The sequence below is a fragment of the Phycodurus eques genome, chromosome 21 (assembly GCF_024500275.1).
Source record: "Phycodurus eques isolate BA_2022a chromosome 21, UOR_Pequ_1.1, whole genome shotgun sequence".
Taxonomy (NCBI): domain Eukaryota; kingdom Metazoa; phylum Chordata; class Actinopteri; order Syngnathiformes; family Syngnathidae; genus Phycodurus; species Phycodurus eques.
This window is the reverse complement of record NC_084545.1, coordinates 851119-870506: the sequence shown is the minus strand read 5'-3', so window position 1 is coordinate 870506 and position 19388 is coordinate 851119. Positions and strand designations below refer to the sequence as shown.

Genomic DNA, 19388 nt, shown 5'->3' with positions numbered 1-19388 from the left:
AAAGATAGAGTACACCAGCCAAGACACAATAAATTGACTGCATCTAGTGCTTTTTAACATAAAACTCTATAATAATAATAAATAATATTGGGTGTATTTACAGCAAGGACATGCTACTAATCACTACAAGCAATGGCGGCATGGAGCGAGCGTCCAAGCTCAGCTTTGCGTTCTTCCTGTCACAGTCTCTACGTGTCGGTGTGGAACTTTGTGCTTGCGTGCGCCGTAGAAAACCCAACAGTCAGATCATTAGGCACACCTGAGATTCAATATACAAGAGCTGCAGATATACTGTAGATAATATAGAAAGGGCATGATGCACTGTTGTTATAAACTACGGCAACATAGTACATTTATAAACAATTAATACACTACCTTTGTTTCTTTGGCAGACAGCTCTACTGTTTGATGTCATAAGATTGTGTCGGTGTGCCTAATGTTCTGGCTGGTGAGAGTACAATTGCATTTTGCATTACATAACATTGATGCTATTTATACATATACAAAGGACGGCTAAGACATTCATCCAGGAAAAATAAGGGATAGGATACACTCTCCTTTGCAATTAATAGCACACACTGTCACTGTTTACTATGTGTAAAGATTCTACAGGGTGTCCCTAAAGTCTGGACTACAAGGAAAAACAATTAACTATATAGCTCCACAATATGTAAATATTGACTTCTTTTTCTGGAGTCTATACTAAAGGAAAAGGTGCACTCAATGAAAATCGCTGCCGCGGCCCCACTCGATTGGACGTATAGAGCAAATGTCTTGAAATGGATGACAATGTGGAGCTATTGCATCGGGTTGGAGTGGCTCTTGCACAGCGCAACCGCACTTTGCATCACAAATGTTGCACAGCTACTGAAGGGGTTTCTTTGTTAGTATTACAAGTGAATCAAATGTTGTTGAAAAGATGCATTTCGTGTCCAGACTTAAAGGACACCCTGTACAGCGTAAACCACTCCCTCTGGAGTTTCCACACCTCGAATGAAGAAAACACCAGCTAAAAAAACTTTCAAAAAAAAAATCTGTGCATCATTCATTCTTTCCATTTGCAATTGACAAGCAAAAATCAAAAGCGACGAATTATTTTATTTGTTCGGACCCCAACAAATCTAGAGGACTTTTTAACACATTCAACACATAAACAGGCCCCAAATCCAATTCTGCTGAGGATCTGGAAAGTCTATTGGCAGGCACTGTGTAAAACCAACCCATTAAATATTCAAATTCCGTTTTTTTATGTTGTATTTTTGATCAGAGCTTAAAATTGACATTTTATTTAAATCGTGCAAGTAATTTATGCTGGCCCAAAAGAGTTTAGAAATGCCTATAAGTGGAACAAGGTGGCGACAAAGCACTACTTTCCTATGAGATAGGTCTGTCACCTGTCTAAATGAAGCTCCTCTCCTCACTTCAACATCATGTTCTGGAAAAACAAATTCATTCATTCATGTTCTGGAAAAACAAATTCAAAATGATCAGTTTCTCAGATTTGACTCTTTACGTCTGAGTAAATTGACAATTGTATAAACAAATCTGTAAACTACTGACATATAAATTCCAAATACAAATACTGTTATTGAAAGCATTCATTTGCAGTAAATAAAAAATGGTCCAAATATCAAAAAAAAAGCTCCAGTGTTTTGGGGGACTTTTTTTTCCAGCCAGAGCTGCAGTTCCTTGGCACCAAGATTCCATAGTAGACATAGGCTTTGGCCTAAGCAAAATAAGAGTGAAGAGGTGAGTTTTTCACTAAATAATGGAGGATAGGTTGAAGAACAAAAACATCAGAGAATAGGTGAATTCACAAATTACAAATACTTGGGAGGGTTTTAAAGGTGCCATATTTGACCAAACTGACTTTTTCTAGTATTTGGGCTGTTACATTGTCTCTATGGTGCCTCAGTGAACATGTGAAATGAGAATTAAAATGGTCCACACATTCCTGAGCCCCAGATGTTTTTCTGCCGAGAGGCCTGAAATCGGCTCAATGGAATTTCTCGAGCTTATCTATGCCACTGGCGAAGATCTCCGCCTACCTCTCCGCTCCCGAGCCAGCGCTGTCGGCGTAACAAACGCGCGTGCTCTCACAACCAATCATGGAAAGGGGGCGGTCTTAGCCAAATATGGACAAAGCTGACACAAAACCGGGTCAAAGAAAAGTAGCTGTCAGAGGGGGCTTTTCTGGATACTCGTATGTCAAAAACAAGATGTTTTTTAAAATGAAATGGACACTTTTATGTCCATATTAGAGAGTCACTCTATGGAGGTCTAAATAGCCAAACTATGGGACCTATAAAATTTCATATGAAAAGAACAAATGATACACGACTCTAAAAGGTGAGTTGTTCCTCTTTTCAACTTGTGCAGAAACGATGACATTCAGGTCTGTCACTCATCTCAGGGCCAGCTGGCAGCCTCACGACATCACTTCCTGCTAAGCAAACGCTCCGTGACGGCCATTCTTCTGCTGGATGACCTCACTTTTGCGTGTGTGTGTGTGTGTGTGTGTGTGTGCGCATCAGACGTGTGTCTCAATATAAGAGTGCGTGTGGGAGAGCGAGGGGGTCAAGGGTGGCCCTGGCTCGGGCTCTGGTTCGGGTTCGGGCCTCGTCGGCCTCGTTTGGCGTCTGCGAGAAGAGTTCCTGATAAGCTCGCTTCCACTCCTGGAACTCTGCGGACGACAGCTGGGGGTGGGCCAACAACCTGTCAATCAGCGCTAGCTCCCCCTCTCTGTCCTACGCACAAACACAGCGGAATCACTTTATTTATTTTTGAGCGTTCTTACGAAGCGCTTCACGTTTAAAACGAAGACACACGTTAAGCAAGACAGACACTGCAGGGCCATACACAAAGTTTGAGGATGTCTGTTTGTAGCGTTGGCTCAAAAATCTGTATTCCTTTTGAACACAATCCAACCCTGGATCAGTGCATCTTGTCAGTGACCTATGAAATACTTCAGACATTTAAAGGGGACATGAAATGTACTTTTTAATAGCTTGTGTAAAAAGAGTCTCTGGAGCGGTCCGCGCACCAATCATGACGCAAGTAAATCTTTTGAGAGCTGCCGGTTTCTGAAAAGGTGACGGTGAGCGAGCCCATCTCAACAAGTGGGACTAATTTATCAAATAACTGCCCCCACAAAGTTTCTCCGTCCATGACTTGGAGGCTACGCTGGGTGAAGATGTTCCAATTTCAGACTGACTACACTGTGTGAAACACTGTCGTGCCGAGGTTAATATGCGAAGGTGGCTATATCGAGGTTTGTTGGCATGGTGGAATGTGTTTGGCAATGTGTCCGCTGCACACGCCACATCCAAAGATGTGCACGCACTGGAAAAAGTGACACTCAAAACTGGGGGAAAAAAAAAAAAAAAAAAAAAAAAGACCTTTTGTCCCTAAAATAAATGAATACATTTGCCATGAATTGACTTGATAAAATTCTTTAAAAAAAAGATCTTGTATCTGAAACCAAGTGGTTTTTGTTTTGCTGAAAATTTAGAAAAAAGTGAAAACTGTCTTAAAAAAGGTACAGTAAGATGTTTTCACGAGAACTAATATAAATTCACTAGACAAGGTTTTGCATTTTTACAGTGCAGTAATTAAGTGTAGGAAGTGTTACCTCCACAACTGAAAAGGCTTTTATTCATGTCTTCATGGGTGCTCGCTTCCCCCCCGCCCTCATACAGCGGGCTCTCTGAAAAGTCCCAACACCCTACATCAACCCTTGGTCGCCATGGTAACAGGGTTGGGTTGAGGGTTTTCCATTGGCCCAGAGGTATATGGGCCAGGGAATACAGTGGCTCACTTGCATGAGACAAAGTCGGCCCCCTCACTTCAATTGTGAAAAGAATCCCGACTGTAATGGGTCTCCTTTAAGGGAGTATTGCGCTGTCGGAGCAAGAACCATGCGGATTTCTGGAGTGATAACTATACATTTCCTGGAGGGAGGAGCCATTACATTCTGGGCGACTCGAAAAAGCAGACGAAAGCCTTATTTCTAATATCTCATCACAAGAACTCTGATGCGCTCTGCTCATCTGGAGTGGAACGTTATTGATCGAGAACTGTTTCAATTAAAGTCAGATTGTGCTGAGTTTTCTTGTACAGTTGCATTTGTACTTAAAGGCCTTTCCTGTTTCCACGGCAACTGGAGCATACTGTATAAGCGGATGCCTCAACAACGCACACGATCCGCCTAAAATGCTAATTATCGACCGATACCGATCGCACCGATCAGATCGGCGTAAAGTCGAACAAAAATACAAATAATTCACCGGAGCGGACCTCCCCAAACTCAGTCTACAGCGGCACCTTGACACATGAGCTTAATTCGTTCTGAGACCATGCCCATATGCCATTAATCCGTTCTAGACCCCCAAAAAACACCAACAACCTGTTTTTTAACAAAGAAAAACAGCACTGTAGTATCGTCCGGTATCAAATCATAAAGTAATAACATAATACATTTGAACGTCCTTGGTTGACGTTATAGCCTTTATTAACCCTGTCTGTTTACGTACCGGACTACGCTTGTACTGCTTTGTCAAGTTGACTACACGCACACCTCGCTCGTGTTTTTTTTATGATTTCAAGCTTTAATTTATTAGACACTATCCATCAGCACAAACTTTTTTTTAGGACCTATGATTATAATTTTAATAAATTATAAAGAACAGAAAATGCAAACACAAAACAAAACCGATACCTCTACTTTCAAAGCGAGGTAAGCACGTGACGTGCTAGTAGCCAGATGCTGTGGAGTTTGCTGTCGCCATCTGGTGGCAAGTCAAATTATCGCCAAAAAAAAATAAAAAAAAAATCAAAATCAACCCGCCGACGGCTCGAAAAATGGAAAATCTCGTTATTTGGGGCGCTCGTAATTCAAGGTACCACTGTATTCCCTTTAAGCGGAGACACCAAACAGGGGCGAAACATGGAGCCCTCCCCAACGTCCCAACCACAGCCAAAAGCCACACACACATCCTTAAGCCACAAGACCAACGAGCAAAGCTGCTTCAACCCAGACACAAAAGCATCAACGGCGCCAACATGAGCACAAGATCGAGCACCAAGGCCAGGACTGGCGACACACACTGAGACAGCAACGCTACTCAAGATAACCAGACAGACTTTCATGACACACCATTAAATGCGAGCACATCTTGTCGGTCTTCAAGACAGCTGGCCGGTGAAAATGGTCATTTTGAAAAAGGACACCCGAGCACAGCAAAATGAATCACTTGAAATTCTCATTTCGGGATGCAACTGAATTGCCTTGAAGAATAGACGATATAGCGTAACGGCAATATTGTGTATGTGACTGCACCGCATACAATATAAATCTGTCATTTATTTGGACTCCCAATAGATGGCCACTTTTAATAAACAATGAATTCGTGATTTCTTGTGTAATTGCCTTGCTAATCATTGCAAACTACTGTAGGTTTGTATTTATGTTAAATGTTTCATATTTACAAAGTGGGTTGAATACTAATCTGTATATTATTCACCTTTTATCAGGCATGGTACTATTTTTTTTTTAACAATGTGCAAAGAAAATTGTGACTAAAGTATAATCAATGCTAAAAATAATGATTTCTTAACTATATTTTTATTAATTGTAAATTTTAAATTAAAAAAACAAAATAAGACCTGTAATATTCTTTGCATTCAACATTGTTGCCTTTTTTCACAAAAATTGCTTTTTAAAAATATATTCAATAAATGTTTTAATTATTATTATTATTTTTTTAAATTTACTGATCATGTAAAGGCTCAGTCGGCCAGAGTAAAGAAGGGAGTGTAGCGGGCTATATTTTGCCAACTCTTTACTTCAAGTGGCATTCATTTTGTACAGTATTCTGTTTTATCCCAAATGTCGCTTAATCTTAAATCAAAATGGACGCATTGTCGTCTTGTGTGTGCAGCGGCGCGCGCGCCAACCTTCACCGTGGAGCTCAGGATGCGGAGACGGTGCAGACGGTCGTTGAGCTGCGGGTCGGCAGTCCGCCGCAGGAAGGACTGCCTGAACTCGGACTGACCTTTGACCTCGGACTCCCGGCCGAGCGGACACACGCCGCTCTGCTCGCATGCGCGGAACAGGTCGCCCAGTGACGCTCCCTCGCTGCCACCTGAGGGCACAAACAGCATTGGCAATTTTCACCTACCAAGCAGGCGCCCACGTTATCAAACATCTTGCTGTGTGCTAACGCGTGCGTGTGTCACACTTACTGCTGTGTGTGTGCTGCTCCTCCCTGGCGGGCGGCGCCAGCATCATGTGTAGGTTGCCGTCACGTGGCAGCGTGAAGCTGCGGGGTTTCCCTCCTTGCGTTGCCATAGGAATCAGCCTCTGCATCGCCACGGGCAACGGTACATTCCTCGGCGCGGGGAGCGTGTAAACAGCCCCTGCCGACATCGGCGTCGAGACGGCCAGACTCGGCTCGGCGAAGACGGCGTCCTCTGAAAAAAGAAAGATATCAGATTCCTTTTTAAAGGGGACATTTTATGGAAAATGTAACTTGTAAATGACTTTGTATACAAATAGTGCCTGTGAAATTTAATCATCAAGTCAATGTTTTTGATCTGCCTATTTCTGAAAATGTGTCTGTGAGGGAGCTGTCGTGAATTTTGTCGAATTGTAATGTAGCAGTGGGGATAACCTACATAATAACCGCAGTTAGGCTGGGCAAAACAAACCAAAAGTGGTACTCTGCTTTCACGAAAATGCCGGAGAACTGTTTCAAATTGTGAAACAAAAGGCAAAACTGCTTATATGAAGTGAAAAAACAGAAATGATCTGCCGTTACCGAGCGGTCCCGTCTGAAGGTAGTGCAGTCCGGCTTCCGTCAGCGGCGTCTCGATCAAGTCCTGCCAGGAGCGTCTCTGAGACGAGGACGACCGGCCAGGGGAGCCGGTCTCGCTGCTTCCTCCTGCGGGACTGGAGCGGTACTGTGGGGAACGGTCCAATCAAGCCTCAAGTTTGAGAGTTAAAATCTTGTCCATAAATGTATTCAAGCTGGAATCTCGTGATTTATAGACCTTCTCAGCACGGCGTCACACTTGCTTACGGGTGCGAAAGACCAAACCCTTCCATGAAGGGAGATCATTTACAATTGTTGATAAACATTTTGAAATGATCTACAGCATAGAAATTACAATACATAAAAGTAATTGTGATGCCAGTGGAATGAGTGTAATTATTGCGAATTAGGGCAAATCCATTGAAGTGTCACACTAGTGTAAAAATATGACATCTCAGCCTAAAAGCAAATAGTTACAGCAATTAAAAGATGAAATGACTTTTACTCGTCATACCTCCACAGGGTCACATCTGTACGGCACGTCGCTGCTGTTGCTGCCACCCAGCCTCCTGCCGCTGTGAACGGTGCCGCCCCCCAAAGGTCCGGGGTGGTACTGCGGCTCGGCGGCCGCGGCGGAAGACTCGCCGCAAAGGAAGTCCTCCTGGGACGAGCGGGAACGGGACGTCTCGGTGGAAGACAGTCGCGTCGTCCGGCCTTCCAAGTAAGCGCTCATCTAGAAAGAGATTGGTTTGTAGTTAGAGACAGACTGAGGTTTTTTTTCAGGGTGCATACCGATCCCGATTATTAGTGGTCAAGGAGGCGGATACTTGAAGTCGATATTCATTTGCATAAAAGGGAAAACATTGGCGTCAAAATCTTGACTAATACAAACTCCAACACTTAACTTCATTTAAATGTCTTGAAAAATATGTTTATTATACAGCTTTTCAGATTTGCAACATGGTCACGTTTTTGTTGTCTTATACAATAGACAATAAATATACAATAAAATTCGAACACAAAGTTCAAGGAGCTCCCAGACTCAGTAACATGCCTTATAAAGTTACATCAAATAAATAGCTCCCTAAAGTTTGCGAGAGTAAATAAAGTTTTCCAAAATTTCAATACAACTGAAATGTTAATCTTTCACTTATCTTTGTTTTAAAGTTCAAACAAAACAGAAAAGTGAAAAGAGTTCCCAGGGTCAGCAGCATCTCTTATAAAGATAAAGAACTGCAAATTCGAATAAATAAATAGTTCCCTGAAGTTGATTTTCTTGAAAATGTCTTTATTATCAGCTGTCAGATTTTTTACAAAAAAAAAAAAAAAAAAAAAAAAGACTGATGATGTTCGTCGAAATGTCGTTTCGTCCGGCAGTGTGACTCACCGACGGGGGCCGCGGGTAGGTATCGTATGGAGGCGGGGGGCTGTCCTGTTTGGGGCTGGAGGTGGCGTCATCCTCGTGCTCGCTCTCGCTCCAGTAATCTGCAGGAAACCCAGACACATCCTGTTCGACGGCGCCACAATGCAGGTGTGCAATTGGACTTTCAGGTCGCAATTCAATGAAAGGCCTTGAAAACCTTTTGAAATTGTTCGGGTGTGTTTTTAATTGCTCCGCATTCAAATGAAAAGTGAAGGGAAAGTGAAAGTGTTGCACCTCCTGCCATCTTGTGGCTGCGCTGATAACTGAAGGGATCACTGTGAATATGAAAATGATTTCTTGTGGGCAGCACAGTGGACTCGTGGTTAACGTGTTTTCGGAGGTTTGAATCTCCTTCCTCTCGGCGCTTACGGGGATTGTTTTCCGCACATTCCAAAAACAATAATGTCAGGTTAATTGAAGACTCAAAATTGCATTCTTTAGTTAGCACTTCACTCCTGTGTTAGTATAGATTAATAATAGAGCGCAGCCCTCAGAAAGTGAGGATAATGTACCGCATCCCTTTATGAATGCAGACTCACCCTGCTCTTGGCGAAGCCTTTCTCGCTCTGCGTAGCCCACAGCAGCCATGTTGAGTCGACTCAGCCATCTGACAGGTCAGAGGGAGAAAAGTGTTGAAGTTGAAAACACACAACCAGTAGATGACATATTTTATCATGTTTGTAAACAACAGCCACATGATACTTCCAGGCGCCAGAAATGGGATTGACTACCATTGACCTGAACTGATATGATATTCCTTTCAGTGTCAAAAAAAAAAAGTACGTCTGTGCCATTAATCCGAGAAACAGAAAAGTCACTGAAGCAGCCAAGTCCCTCAATGATCGTTGTTAACTTGGAATTTCTAGCACGTCTATTTTGGAATCAATCTAACTGTTGAAATTAAATTTACGGCCGGCGGTCTGTCTCGCTGGAAGGCAATCTTCTTTTTGACGAACGCAAACTACTAAGGCTAAAAGCATCATTCAAGCCATTTAGCGTTATTTTGCAAACACCCAGATTGGTCAAATGACAAGGAAGAGTTTGTGTACTAGCGGTGCCACTGCAGAAAGCTTTGGATTTTGCCACCAAGGAGAATGTGTGCCACCGTGGTGAAACGGTCCATTCATGGCATTATCGACAAAGACGTCATTTGCGGCAGATTTTGAAGCGTACCTGTTCATGTCGTCCACGCCGTCGGCCGCAAAGAAGAAGCTCTTGACCTTGGGGTGGCAGGCTTTGAATGCGCTGGACGGAACATTTACAATATGCACCGTGAGACACACACAAATGTACACATTTACATAAATTCCTTTGTTGTTCACTTACTACTTCTTTCGGCATTCACTGGCACGATCGATTTTAAATTCTGGAAGACTGACAAAGCCCTCCGCTTTCTCATCCTGTACACAAGAGATGATTCCTAATGAGATGACGGGGAGACCACAAACCTCAAATATACACGCACACAAAATCCCACCTTTTTTTTTGTCTTATTTTTTTTTTCATCACAGTTCTAAACTTGCTGCAGACTTTTCAGGACACATCCCAAGTGTGACATTTGAGCAAAAGGTGTGCCTACAGTGCCTCGGAGCGCTTTTCAAACAACCTGCACCGCTCCCATTAAGCTGCAGCAAACGCCCCATAGTGATAATAACGCAGTAATACCTCTTCGTTGATGTACCAGTACAGGCAGTTGTCCTTCAGAACAAACCAGTACTTCTTCCATTTATGAGAAAAGTAACCCTTGGCATCTCTCTTGCGCCACAACCAGCCCTCGCAGTCGCCACGGCCCAGCGCCTTGCAGGAAACGCGCCGGCGACTCAGGCCGGCCAAACTTCGCCCTGAACAACACGGGAAAATTCTGCTTGTGAGGGTTACAGATGGTCAGTGGTGGAAAGTAAAAACATCTACTGAAGTGCAGAAACATAAGAAAAATACTTTATTCGAGTCTTCTTCTGACTTTCTGTCTTTTTAACTTTCAATACCTACATTTGAAAACAGATGTCTCCACAACACTTTCTTTTTTCAACTTCCTATTTGTACTTCCACTTAAGTACAGCATGTGAGTACTTTTGCCACCTCTGCAGATGATGCATATCATCTGGCTTGTTTTAACAAGATAATTTGCAATTTCAAACACTAGAGAGCAGAAATGTCCTTGTTAAATGTACAAATGCTGGCCGGCAGCAGTTCAGCCTCCGGGTTTGACAAAACCACTGCACTGCAGTAAGCGAAGGGGAGTTTCATATATGGAGGGGGGGGGGAAAATGCTTTTCTGCTGCTGCAAGATTTGAGAAACATTTTTCACAGCAGGCTTCTCATTAGGGCCTGCACGGGTCACAGGTCCATTATATTCCATTTATTTCGGTGCAAAGAGCAAATCGCACGGTTGCTGAAAATAGGCAAAAATAACTAGCTTGTAATGCGTTTATTCAGCATAAAGTGCACTCAAGGGCCACAACAGTAGGTGCAAAAGCTATTGGGTTTCAACAACGGAAGAACAAGCGCTTCACACAGACGATAATGCTTCAGTTTGTTCTATTATTTTTAACGACATGTTTGTTATTATAGTTGCAGAACATCATCTTTTTCAATGCATGTTATGTGCACCAGCTTGTGATCACAGAAAATAAATACTTCATTGCCTACTTAGAGGAAGGAAGGTTGAGACATTGCATGATCGTGTTCATTTCAAAGCTTTCGTCCCAGTGTTGTAAACAAACACAGCCTCTGCCCAAATATGCAGATGGAGCTTCAGAGCAGATGGCGAAAAGAACCCAAAGGCCGGCGGGACCAGAAAAAAAACATGCTTATCGCAAAAGGTTACAAGAGTAAATTGTATTTCTATAGGACTTATCATAACAATCATACAGCCAATGTATAAACAGTCAACACGTTAACAAGAATAAAACAGGTAGAATCACTGATGAAAATTACACATCAAACAGTTCTGAAGGGGTAGATTTAATTTTAAAAAATGAACATAATAAATCTTGGATAAAGAATGGCAAATGTTACAAAATATGATGTGGTACTGTTCTGATAAATACTCTACCGCGCTTACTTGTGGGAGGCGTTCCCTCAGTCAAGACCGACCGGTTAGCGAAGTTAGCGAAACTGCTAACGTCTTTCCTTCCAAACCCAAGGTTTAGATGGAGCGAATGTGAGCGGAAATGCTGTATATGCTGTCTTAAACACAGAATTACATTGTTTCCTTCATTATTACACAATAAACTTTTTCTATATCATCATTTGCCGCTCTGGTTGAGTTTTTGGCTGCGCTACTTCCTGAATTATCTTCTTATGGCAGTGCTTTTAGCCAAATCAGATTTGAGCCCAAAAATTCGGGGGTGGGAGAACCATCCATCCATTTTCTACCGCTTATCCGGGTTGGGTTGTGGGGGCAGTAGCTTTAGCAGGGACGCCCAAGACTTCCCTCTCCCCAACCATTTCATCCAGCTCTTACGGGGGGATCCAGAGGCGTTCCCAGGCCAGCCGAACCCAGGACACGCTCTCTCCAGCGTGTCCTGGGTCGTCCCCAGGGTCTCCTCTCGGTGGGACGTGCCCGGAACACCTCACCGGGGAGGTGTCCGGGAGACATCCGAATCAGATGCCCCAGCCACCTCATCTGGCTCCTCTTGATGTGAAGGAGCAGCGACTCTACTCTGAGATCCTTCTCACCCTATCTCTGAGGGAGAGCTCTGACACCCTGCGGAGGAAACTCATTTCGGCCGCTTGTATCCTGGATCTTGTTCTTTCGGTCACGACCCACAGCTCGTGACCATAGGTGAGGGTAGGAACGTAGATCGACCAGTAAATCGAGAGCTTCGCCTTTCGGCTTAGCTCCTTCTTTACCACAACGGACCGATACAAAGTCCGCATCACTGCAGACGGTGCACCGATCCGCCTGTCGATCTCCCGTTCCATTCTTCCCTCACTCGTGAACATGACCCCAAGATACTTGAACTCCTCCACTTGGGGCAGGATCTCATCCCAGACCTGGAGAGGGCACGCCACCCTTTTCCTACTGAGGACCATGGTCTCAGATTTGGAGGCCCTGATTCTCATCCCAGCCGCCTCACACTCTGCTGCGAACTGCTCCAGTGAGAGTTGGAGGTCACGGCTTGATAAAGCCAACAAAACCACATCGTCAGCAAAAAGCAGAGATGCAATAATGAGGCCACCAAACCACCTCCATACCTCGGCTGCGCCTATAAATTCTGTCCATAAAAGTTATGAACAGAATCGGTGACCAAGGGCAGCCTTGGCGGAGTCCAACCCTCACCGGAAACGAGTCCGACTTACTGCCGGATATGCGGACCAAACTCTGACTCCGGTCATACTGGGACCAAACAGCCCATATCAGGGGGTTCGGTACCCCATACTCCCGAAGCACCCCCCATAGGACCCCCCGAAGGACACGGTCGAATGCCTTCTCCAAGTCCACAAAACACATGTAGACTGGTTGGGCGAACTCCCATGCACCCTCGAGGACCATGCCAAGGGTGTAGAGCTGGTCCACTGTTCCACGGCCAGGACGAAAACCACACTGCTCCTCCTGAATCTGAGATTCGACTTCCCGACGGACCCTCCTCTCCAGCACCCCTCAATAGACCTTACCAGGGAGGCTGAGGAGTGTGATCCCCCTGTAGTTGGAACACACCCTTCGGTCCCCCTTATAAAGGGGGACCACCACCCCAGTCTGCCAATCCAGAGGCACTGTCCCCGATGTCCACGCAATGTTAAGGAGGCGAGTCAACCAGGACAGCCCTACAACATCCAGAGCCTTGAGGCTCTTCCACCCCCAGGGTATTGCCACCGAGGAGCTTTTTAATCACCTCGGTGACCTCAACCCCAGAGATAGGAGAGCGCGCCTCAGAGAACCCAGACTCTGCTCCCTCATGGGAAGGCGTGTCGGTGGAATTGAGGAGGTCTTCGAAGTATTCTCCCCACCGGCTCACAACGTCCCGAGTCGAGGTCAGCAGCGCCCCATCCACACTATACACAGTGTGGATGGTGCACTGCTTCCCCCTCCTGAGACGCCGGATGGTGGACCAGAATTTCCTCGAAGCCGTCCGGAAGTCTTTCTCCATGGCCTCACCGAACTCCTCCCATGCCAGAGTTTCTGCTTCAGCGACCACCAAAGCTGCATTCCGCTTGGCCAGCTGGTACCCATCAGCTGCCTCAGGAGTCCCACATGCCAAAAAGGCCCGATAGGACTCCTTCTTCAGCTTGACGGCATCCCTCACCGTTGGTATCCACCAGCGGGTTCGGGGATTGCCGCCACGACAGGCACCAACCACCTTACGGCCACAGCTCCGGTCAGCCGCCTCAGCAATGGAGGCGCGGAACATGGTCCACTCGGACTCGATATCCCCCGCCTTCCCCGGAACATGAACAAAGTTCTGTCCGAGGTGGGAGTTGAAACTCCTTCTGACAGGGGATTCCGCCAGACGTTCCCAGCAGACCCTCACAATACGTTTGGGCCTGCCACGTCGGACCGGCATCTTCCCCCACCATCGGAGCCAACTCACCAACAGGTGGTGATCAGTTGACAGCTCCGCCCCTCTACCCGAGTGTCCAAGACATGCGGCCGCAAGTCCGATGACATGACCACAAAGTCGATCATCGAACTGCGACCTAGGGTGTCCTGGTGCCAAGTGCACGTGTGGACACCCTTATGCTTGAACATGGTGTTCGTTATGGACAATCCGTGATGAGCACAGAAGTCGAATAACAGAATACCGCTCTGGTTCTGATCGGGGGGGGGGGGGGGGGGGGGGGGGGGCGGCGTTCCTCCCAATCACGCCCTTCCAGGTCACACTGTCATTGCCCACGTGAGCATTGAAGTCCCCCAGCAGAACGATGGAGTCCCCAGCGGGAGCGCTCTCCAGCACCCCCTCCAAGGACTCCAAAAAGGGTGGGTACTCTGAACTGCTGTTTGGTGCAAAGGCAAAAACAACAGTCAGGACCCATCCCCCCACCCGAAGGCGGATGGAGGCTTCCCTCTCGTCCACCGGGGAGAACCCCAACGTACAGGCACCGAGCCGGGGAGCAATAAGTAAACCCACACCTGCTCGGCGCCTCTCACTGTGGGCAACTCCAGAGTGGAAGAGAGTCCAATCCCTCTCGAGAGGACTGGTACCAGAGCCCAAGCTGTGCGTGGAGGCGAGTCCGACTATATCTAGTCGGAATTTCTCGACCTCACACACCAGCTAGGGTTCCTTCCCTGCCAGAGAGGTGACATTCCACGTCTCTAGAGCCAGCTTCTGTCGGATCGCCAAGGTCCCCGCCTTCGGCCACCACCCAGCTCGCACTGCACCCGACCCCTGTGGCCCCTCCCACAGGTGGTGAGCCCATGGGAAGGGGGACCCACGTTACCCTTTTGGGCTGTGCCCGGCCGGGCCCCATGGGTGTAGGCCCGGCCACCAGGCGCTCACCTTCGAGCCCCACCGCCGGGCCTGGCTTCAGAGGGGGGCCCCGGTGACCCGCGTCCGGGCAAGGGAAACCTGAATCCATTTATTGTACTCGTCATAGGGGTTTTTGGAGCTGTGCTTTGTCTGGTCCCTCACCTCGGACCTGTTTGCCATGGGTGACCCCGCCAGGGGCATAAAGCCCCAGACAACTTAGCTCCTAGGATCATTGGGACACACAAACCCCTCCACCACGATAAGGTGACGGCTCAAGGAGCCGAGAAAGGAAAAACATATATTTCTTGGTCGTGCATACCTTGCCAACCTCTTTTCAAGGAACTGAACTGTTGTGTATTAAAATGTGAATGTGTGCGAATTTGCATTGCAAAACGAAAGAACTCGCAGATAATCTCAACACGAGTCAAAGAAAGAAAGATGGCGTCTGTAATTAATTGTCACTTGTGGTGGGTATCATACATATTTATTTTGTCTGTTCGTGGTTTATGCTATTGCTTTTGCTGAAATTCGTATGTTTTTCAGACAAATTGTGTTATGAATGTTGAAGGTCATTAATTATTGCAGCATGACGTGCGTGGCGAATGTCATGTAATACTATTCTGTATATTGTTAATGGATGCTTTGTATCATGCATCGTGTTGGTATGAGGAGATGGGTTAATTAGGCAGGCCACCCACAGAAGGTTAAACACAGCACTGTTCTACCCTACAATCCTACATTGACCATTTTCAAGGACCTACATTGCGATTACCTGCTAATAAGAGTTCAAGATCTATAGAACCGATACAAGCCTTATATAAACAATTCTGCCTTTGCCCAGAATGCAGTTTTCATCGACACAATCACAGATTTATTCAAACAGTGATTCCCCACCACTGGTTCATCAATTTCTCTTAATTGGTCCATGCATTCACGACAAATTATGCGTATTTGTTTTTCTATCTATGTCAGCGACTTATCGTGACATCAGAACAATTAAATGCTCTTCCAGTAGATGGCAGAAAGTACAATTAACCTGTGTTCCTCATGTCGTCATTCTTACAACATAATAATTATATATTTGGTTTGGTGGTGTACCATGAGATTGTTCTAGTGTAAAATATGAGCCTTGGGTGTTTAAAGGTAAGGAAGCACTGATGTAGTATGTTTATTATTGTGGTACTGACCACTCTCGCTCATGGTATAAAAGTGTAGTTAAATCTGCAATATTTCCCCATCAATTTATTGCCTTTCATTTACACGTTTACATCTGTTGTCTGTTTAAAGGCTATGAAGATTTGTGGATTTTAACTTCATTTTAACATTCATCGCGATGCAGGCATCTGCTGTGAAACATTAACTCGCAGGCAGGGTTGTTCATTTAGCTCGGGCTGCGTTAACATCAACAAAGATCTGCACAGACGCCGCATAGTCTGCTCGATATTTCACTAGACTCCTTATAATTAATGCCCAAATAAACTGTAAAAGCTGTCTCTTCTCTCGGGCTTCACTGAAGAGAAAAAGCCAACAAGGCCCTTCCCGGCTTACCTTTATTCTTCTTGCGGGTCTTTGACTGCAGCGAGGAGGGCTGTTGATACGTCTGCCGAAGAAGAAGAAAAAGAAGAAGAAGAGAGCGAGTGAGCAGGCAAAGCAAGCTGTCAGGGTGTCGATTATCTCAGTGACATTTTTGGCTGCAAAGCATCTTGTGGAGTAAATGTTGCGGCGCATAGGAGAGACAGGAGGAGAATTCGTGATGGATCTGAGCACACTTCTAGACATAGATTAAGGAAAAGGACAGGAAAAGGGCATGCAGTGTTTGACGCAGCTTGAACCTATTTGACACCTAAAGTCCAGTTCGTTTGCTTAGTGTGAGTGCTCTGATATGGACTCGAGTTCAGTCCACTTTCTGTTACTGTATGCAAGGTGATGGCTGTCATGGATAACTTGTGAGGATTGATCACATGACAGTAATTCATTGATTGATTGAATCGTTTTATTTCGAACGTGTAGATGTGAATAGAAGTAAACAGAACGACGAGTATGTCAAAAGAGTCCACGCTCTGTCATGGATAGGCAAAATGTACCATCGTATAATTAACGCAATGACTCCTCTCGTGCAGCACGGTGGTCGACTGCTTAGCATGTCGGCCTCAGAGTTCTGAGGACCGGGGTTCAAATCCCGGCCTCGTCTGTGTGGAGTTTACATGTTGCCTGGGTTCTCTCCGGGCACTCCGGTTTCCTCCCACATCCCAAAAACATGCATGGTAGGGTGATTGAAGACTCTAAATTGCCCGTAGGTGTGTATGTGTGCGCAAAGGGTTGTTTGTTTATATGTGCCCTGCGATTGGCTGGCGACCAGTTCGGGGTGTACCCCGCCTCTCGCCCGAAGATAGCTGGGGTAGGCTCCAGCATGCGCGCGACCCTTGTGAGGATAAAGCGGTACAGGAAATGGATGGATGGACTCCTCTCGCTAGTTATTTGTCATAACTGCCACCTTACACATCAGAACTAAACAGAATACAAAGCCAAATCCGACATGGTTTGACAGGCCCAAGTGTGAGTCTGCCCTGAGATCTAAGAAAGTGAACAGAATAGCGCCGACGTCACCGCGGTGCAAATATCTGAGCCTGGAGCTTAGCCATTCGCAGCCCGCCGCTTGCCAGGGCTCATGACAAGGGCCCGCCCACGTCCACCGGCACACCATCTGCCATCGCAGCAGCCGCGCACGCAAAAAGACATTTCAAGGAGACGCCGTCAAGACGTATAAGATCACCGTCGGCCGAGCGGAGATCACTGCTCAGCATTAACTCAGGTCACATGCTGCTCTGCCTGGGAAGAGCATGCATGGGATTCATGCTTTAAAAATGCACTGCAACTACGAGGACTCCAAATACTCCTTTCCTATTAGCGACTTCATTACGTTTTTCACTTTGTGATAATTAGATACAGTAAACTCCAATTACTCAAAGTAATTGACAGCCCCTAAAAAGGTTTATAAACACCCACATGAATAGTTTAAACCAGTAGTTCTTACATTTCTTTTTTTAAAACAAGCACCAATTTAAAAACGGCTTAGCCCTCCAAGTACCAGCATAATAACCAACATTGAAATAGTCGTGTTTATAAACATTTTATTTTATTTAAAAAAAAAAAAGCTTAAGCCACAGTATAATTAGGCAGTTTGAACATTGAATTCAGTGATTCTTCGCCTACCACTAGAGGGAGCCTGCGTACTGCTAGTGGTATGTGTACCACACTTTTAGAATGATATAACGATGACCCCCAAAAACACTTTAATATGATTGCAAACTTACAACATTACCCCTAAAAATAAAGGATTTAAAAAAAATGTACATGTACATGCAGCTAAGACTCTTGTAACTTCTACTAACAACCCAGGCTAAACGTAGCTCCTCCTTGACATACAAAGATGTTAGTCTCTTCGTTGAGATGCATCAATTCAACATAGTTCCTTGACACCAATTACTACTTTACTATTAGCCAGGGCTTTGGCACCATTTTGTGGCATCCGAGAACATAATAGAAATTTTCACCAAACATTTTCAGTAAAAAGCTAAGGATAGGTTCCACAGAAGAAAATGCAAATGTCTATTATTTTTATTATGTGACAGATCTAGTCGTTTCATTTCAGTTCACATCATCATATAAACTCAAAAGCATCTTACGTGGTAAATGGAGGCGGGGTCCCTGGGTGGCGACTCTCTATGATTGGCTTGGAGGATGTAGTGGGATGGGCTCTGGCTGTGGTGGCTCCGCCTTTTAGTGCGTTTGGCCGTTTCGTTGGTCCGCTTGCCCGGGCGTGCCGTGTGGGAGGTGTAGTCGTCGGAGACGGCCCGCTCTTCCGCTCCGCCGCCGCCGCCGCCCGTCAGGCCCACGTAACGCATCAACGACGTCTCTGCGGAGCCAACAACAAATTAGGGGAAGGCCCGCATATTAAGGCTCATCAGGGACGTTGATTCATCCAGCCGTATATTTTCTGGGGGGGCTGGATCCAGCCTGTCCCAGGTGACTTTAGGTGAGAGGTCAATCACAGCACGTACGGACGAGCATTTACACCTGTAGACAATTTGGAGTCTTCAATAAAGTTAGCATGCATGATTGTGGACCCAGAGAAAAATCCACACAGGAAGGTCTGAGCCAAGATTTGAACCGCAAACCTCGGAATTGTGAGACAGACGTGCAAACCACAATTTCACTGTGCTGTTACAGTTTTCTATATTCAAAATTAAAGTTGTTGAAGTGCTTTAGGTGGATGTAAGGATTAACCACCCATTTATTCATGTTTTTTAAAAGCTCTGTTCATAATTTGATATCGTCAATTATTATGAGGACATTCTTAAACTGGAACATAATAATTGTGCATGGAAAATCTGAATCAGAATCATCTTTTTTGTGTGTGTGTGTGTGTGTGATATTGTGTGTATAATGTGATGTAGATGTGTATAAATAAATGGTATATAGGGGTTAAATACAGTACTGTGTGAAACGACAGATGACAAGGAGCTAGTGTATGTGTGTGCGTGTGTGTGTTCTCATCCAAGGTGCCACTGGCGAGGATGTTGGGGTTTCGCTACCTCTGTGATACCACTCGTCCCTCCCCGCGGTGGCCTGGTTGCTAGGCAGCGAGCGGACAGCCAAGAGAAGCGACAAGAGCTGCTGTCAGCGTCGCCATGGCAACTGTGTGACTGATTCAGGTGGAGGCCAGGAAGAATTTTCTCTTTT

General features: G+C 45.6%; 1 protein-coding gene across 1 annotated transcript in view; it reads right to left on the bottom strand.

Moving 5' to 3' along the window:
• Positions 1-70: 70 nt before the first annotated feature.
• The window catches only part of cnksr2a (connector enhancer of kinase suppressor of Ras 2a), a 39552-nt gene continuing 20234 nt past the window's right edge, over positions 71-19388 (bottom strand). The window contains 13 exon segments of the mRNA XM_061666851.1: positions 71-2617; positions 2619-2747; positions 5956-6143; positions 6244-6471; positions 6819-6960; positions 7327-7545; positions 8200-8297; positions 8775-8842; positions 9409-9480; positions 9562-9635; positions 9901-10076; positions 16194-16245; positions 18332-18561. Coding sequence (XP_061522835.1) covers positions 2531-2617; positions 2619-2747; positions 5956-6143; positions 6244-6471; positions 6819-6960; positions 7327-7545; positions 8200-8297; positions 8775-8842; positions 9409-9480; positions 9562-9635; positions 9901-10076; positions 16194-16245; positions 18332-18561 — 1763 coding nt within the window. The 3' untranslated portion in view covers positions 71-2530.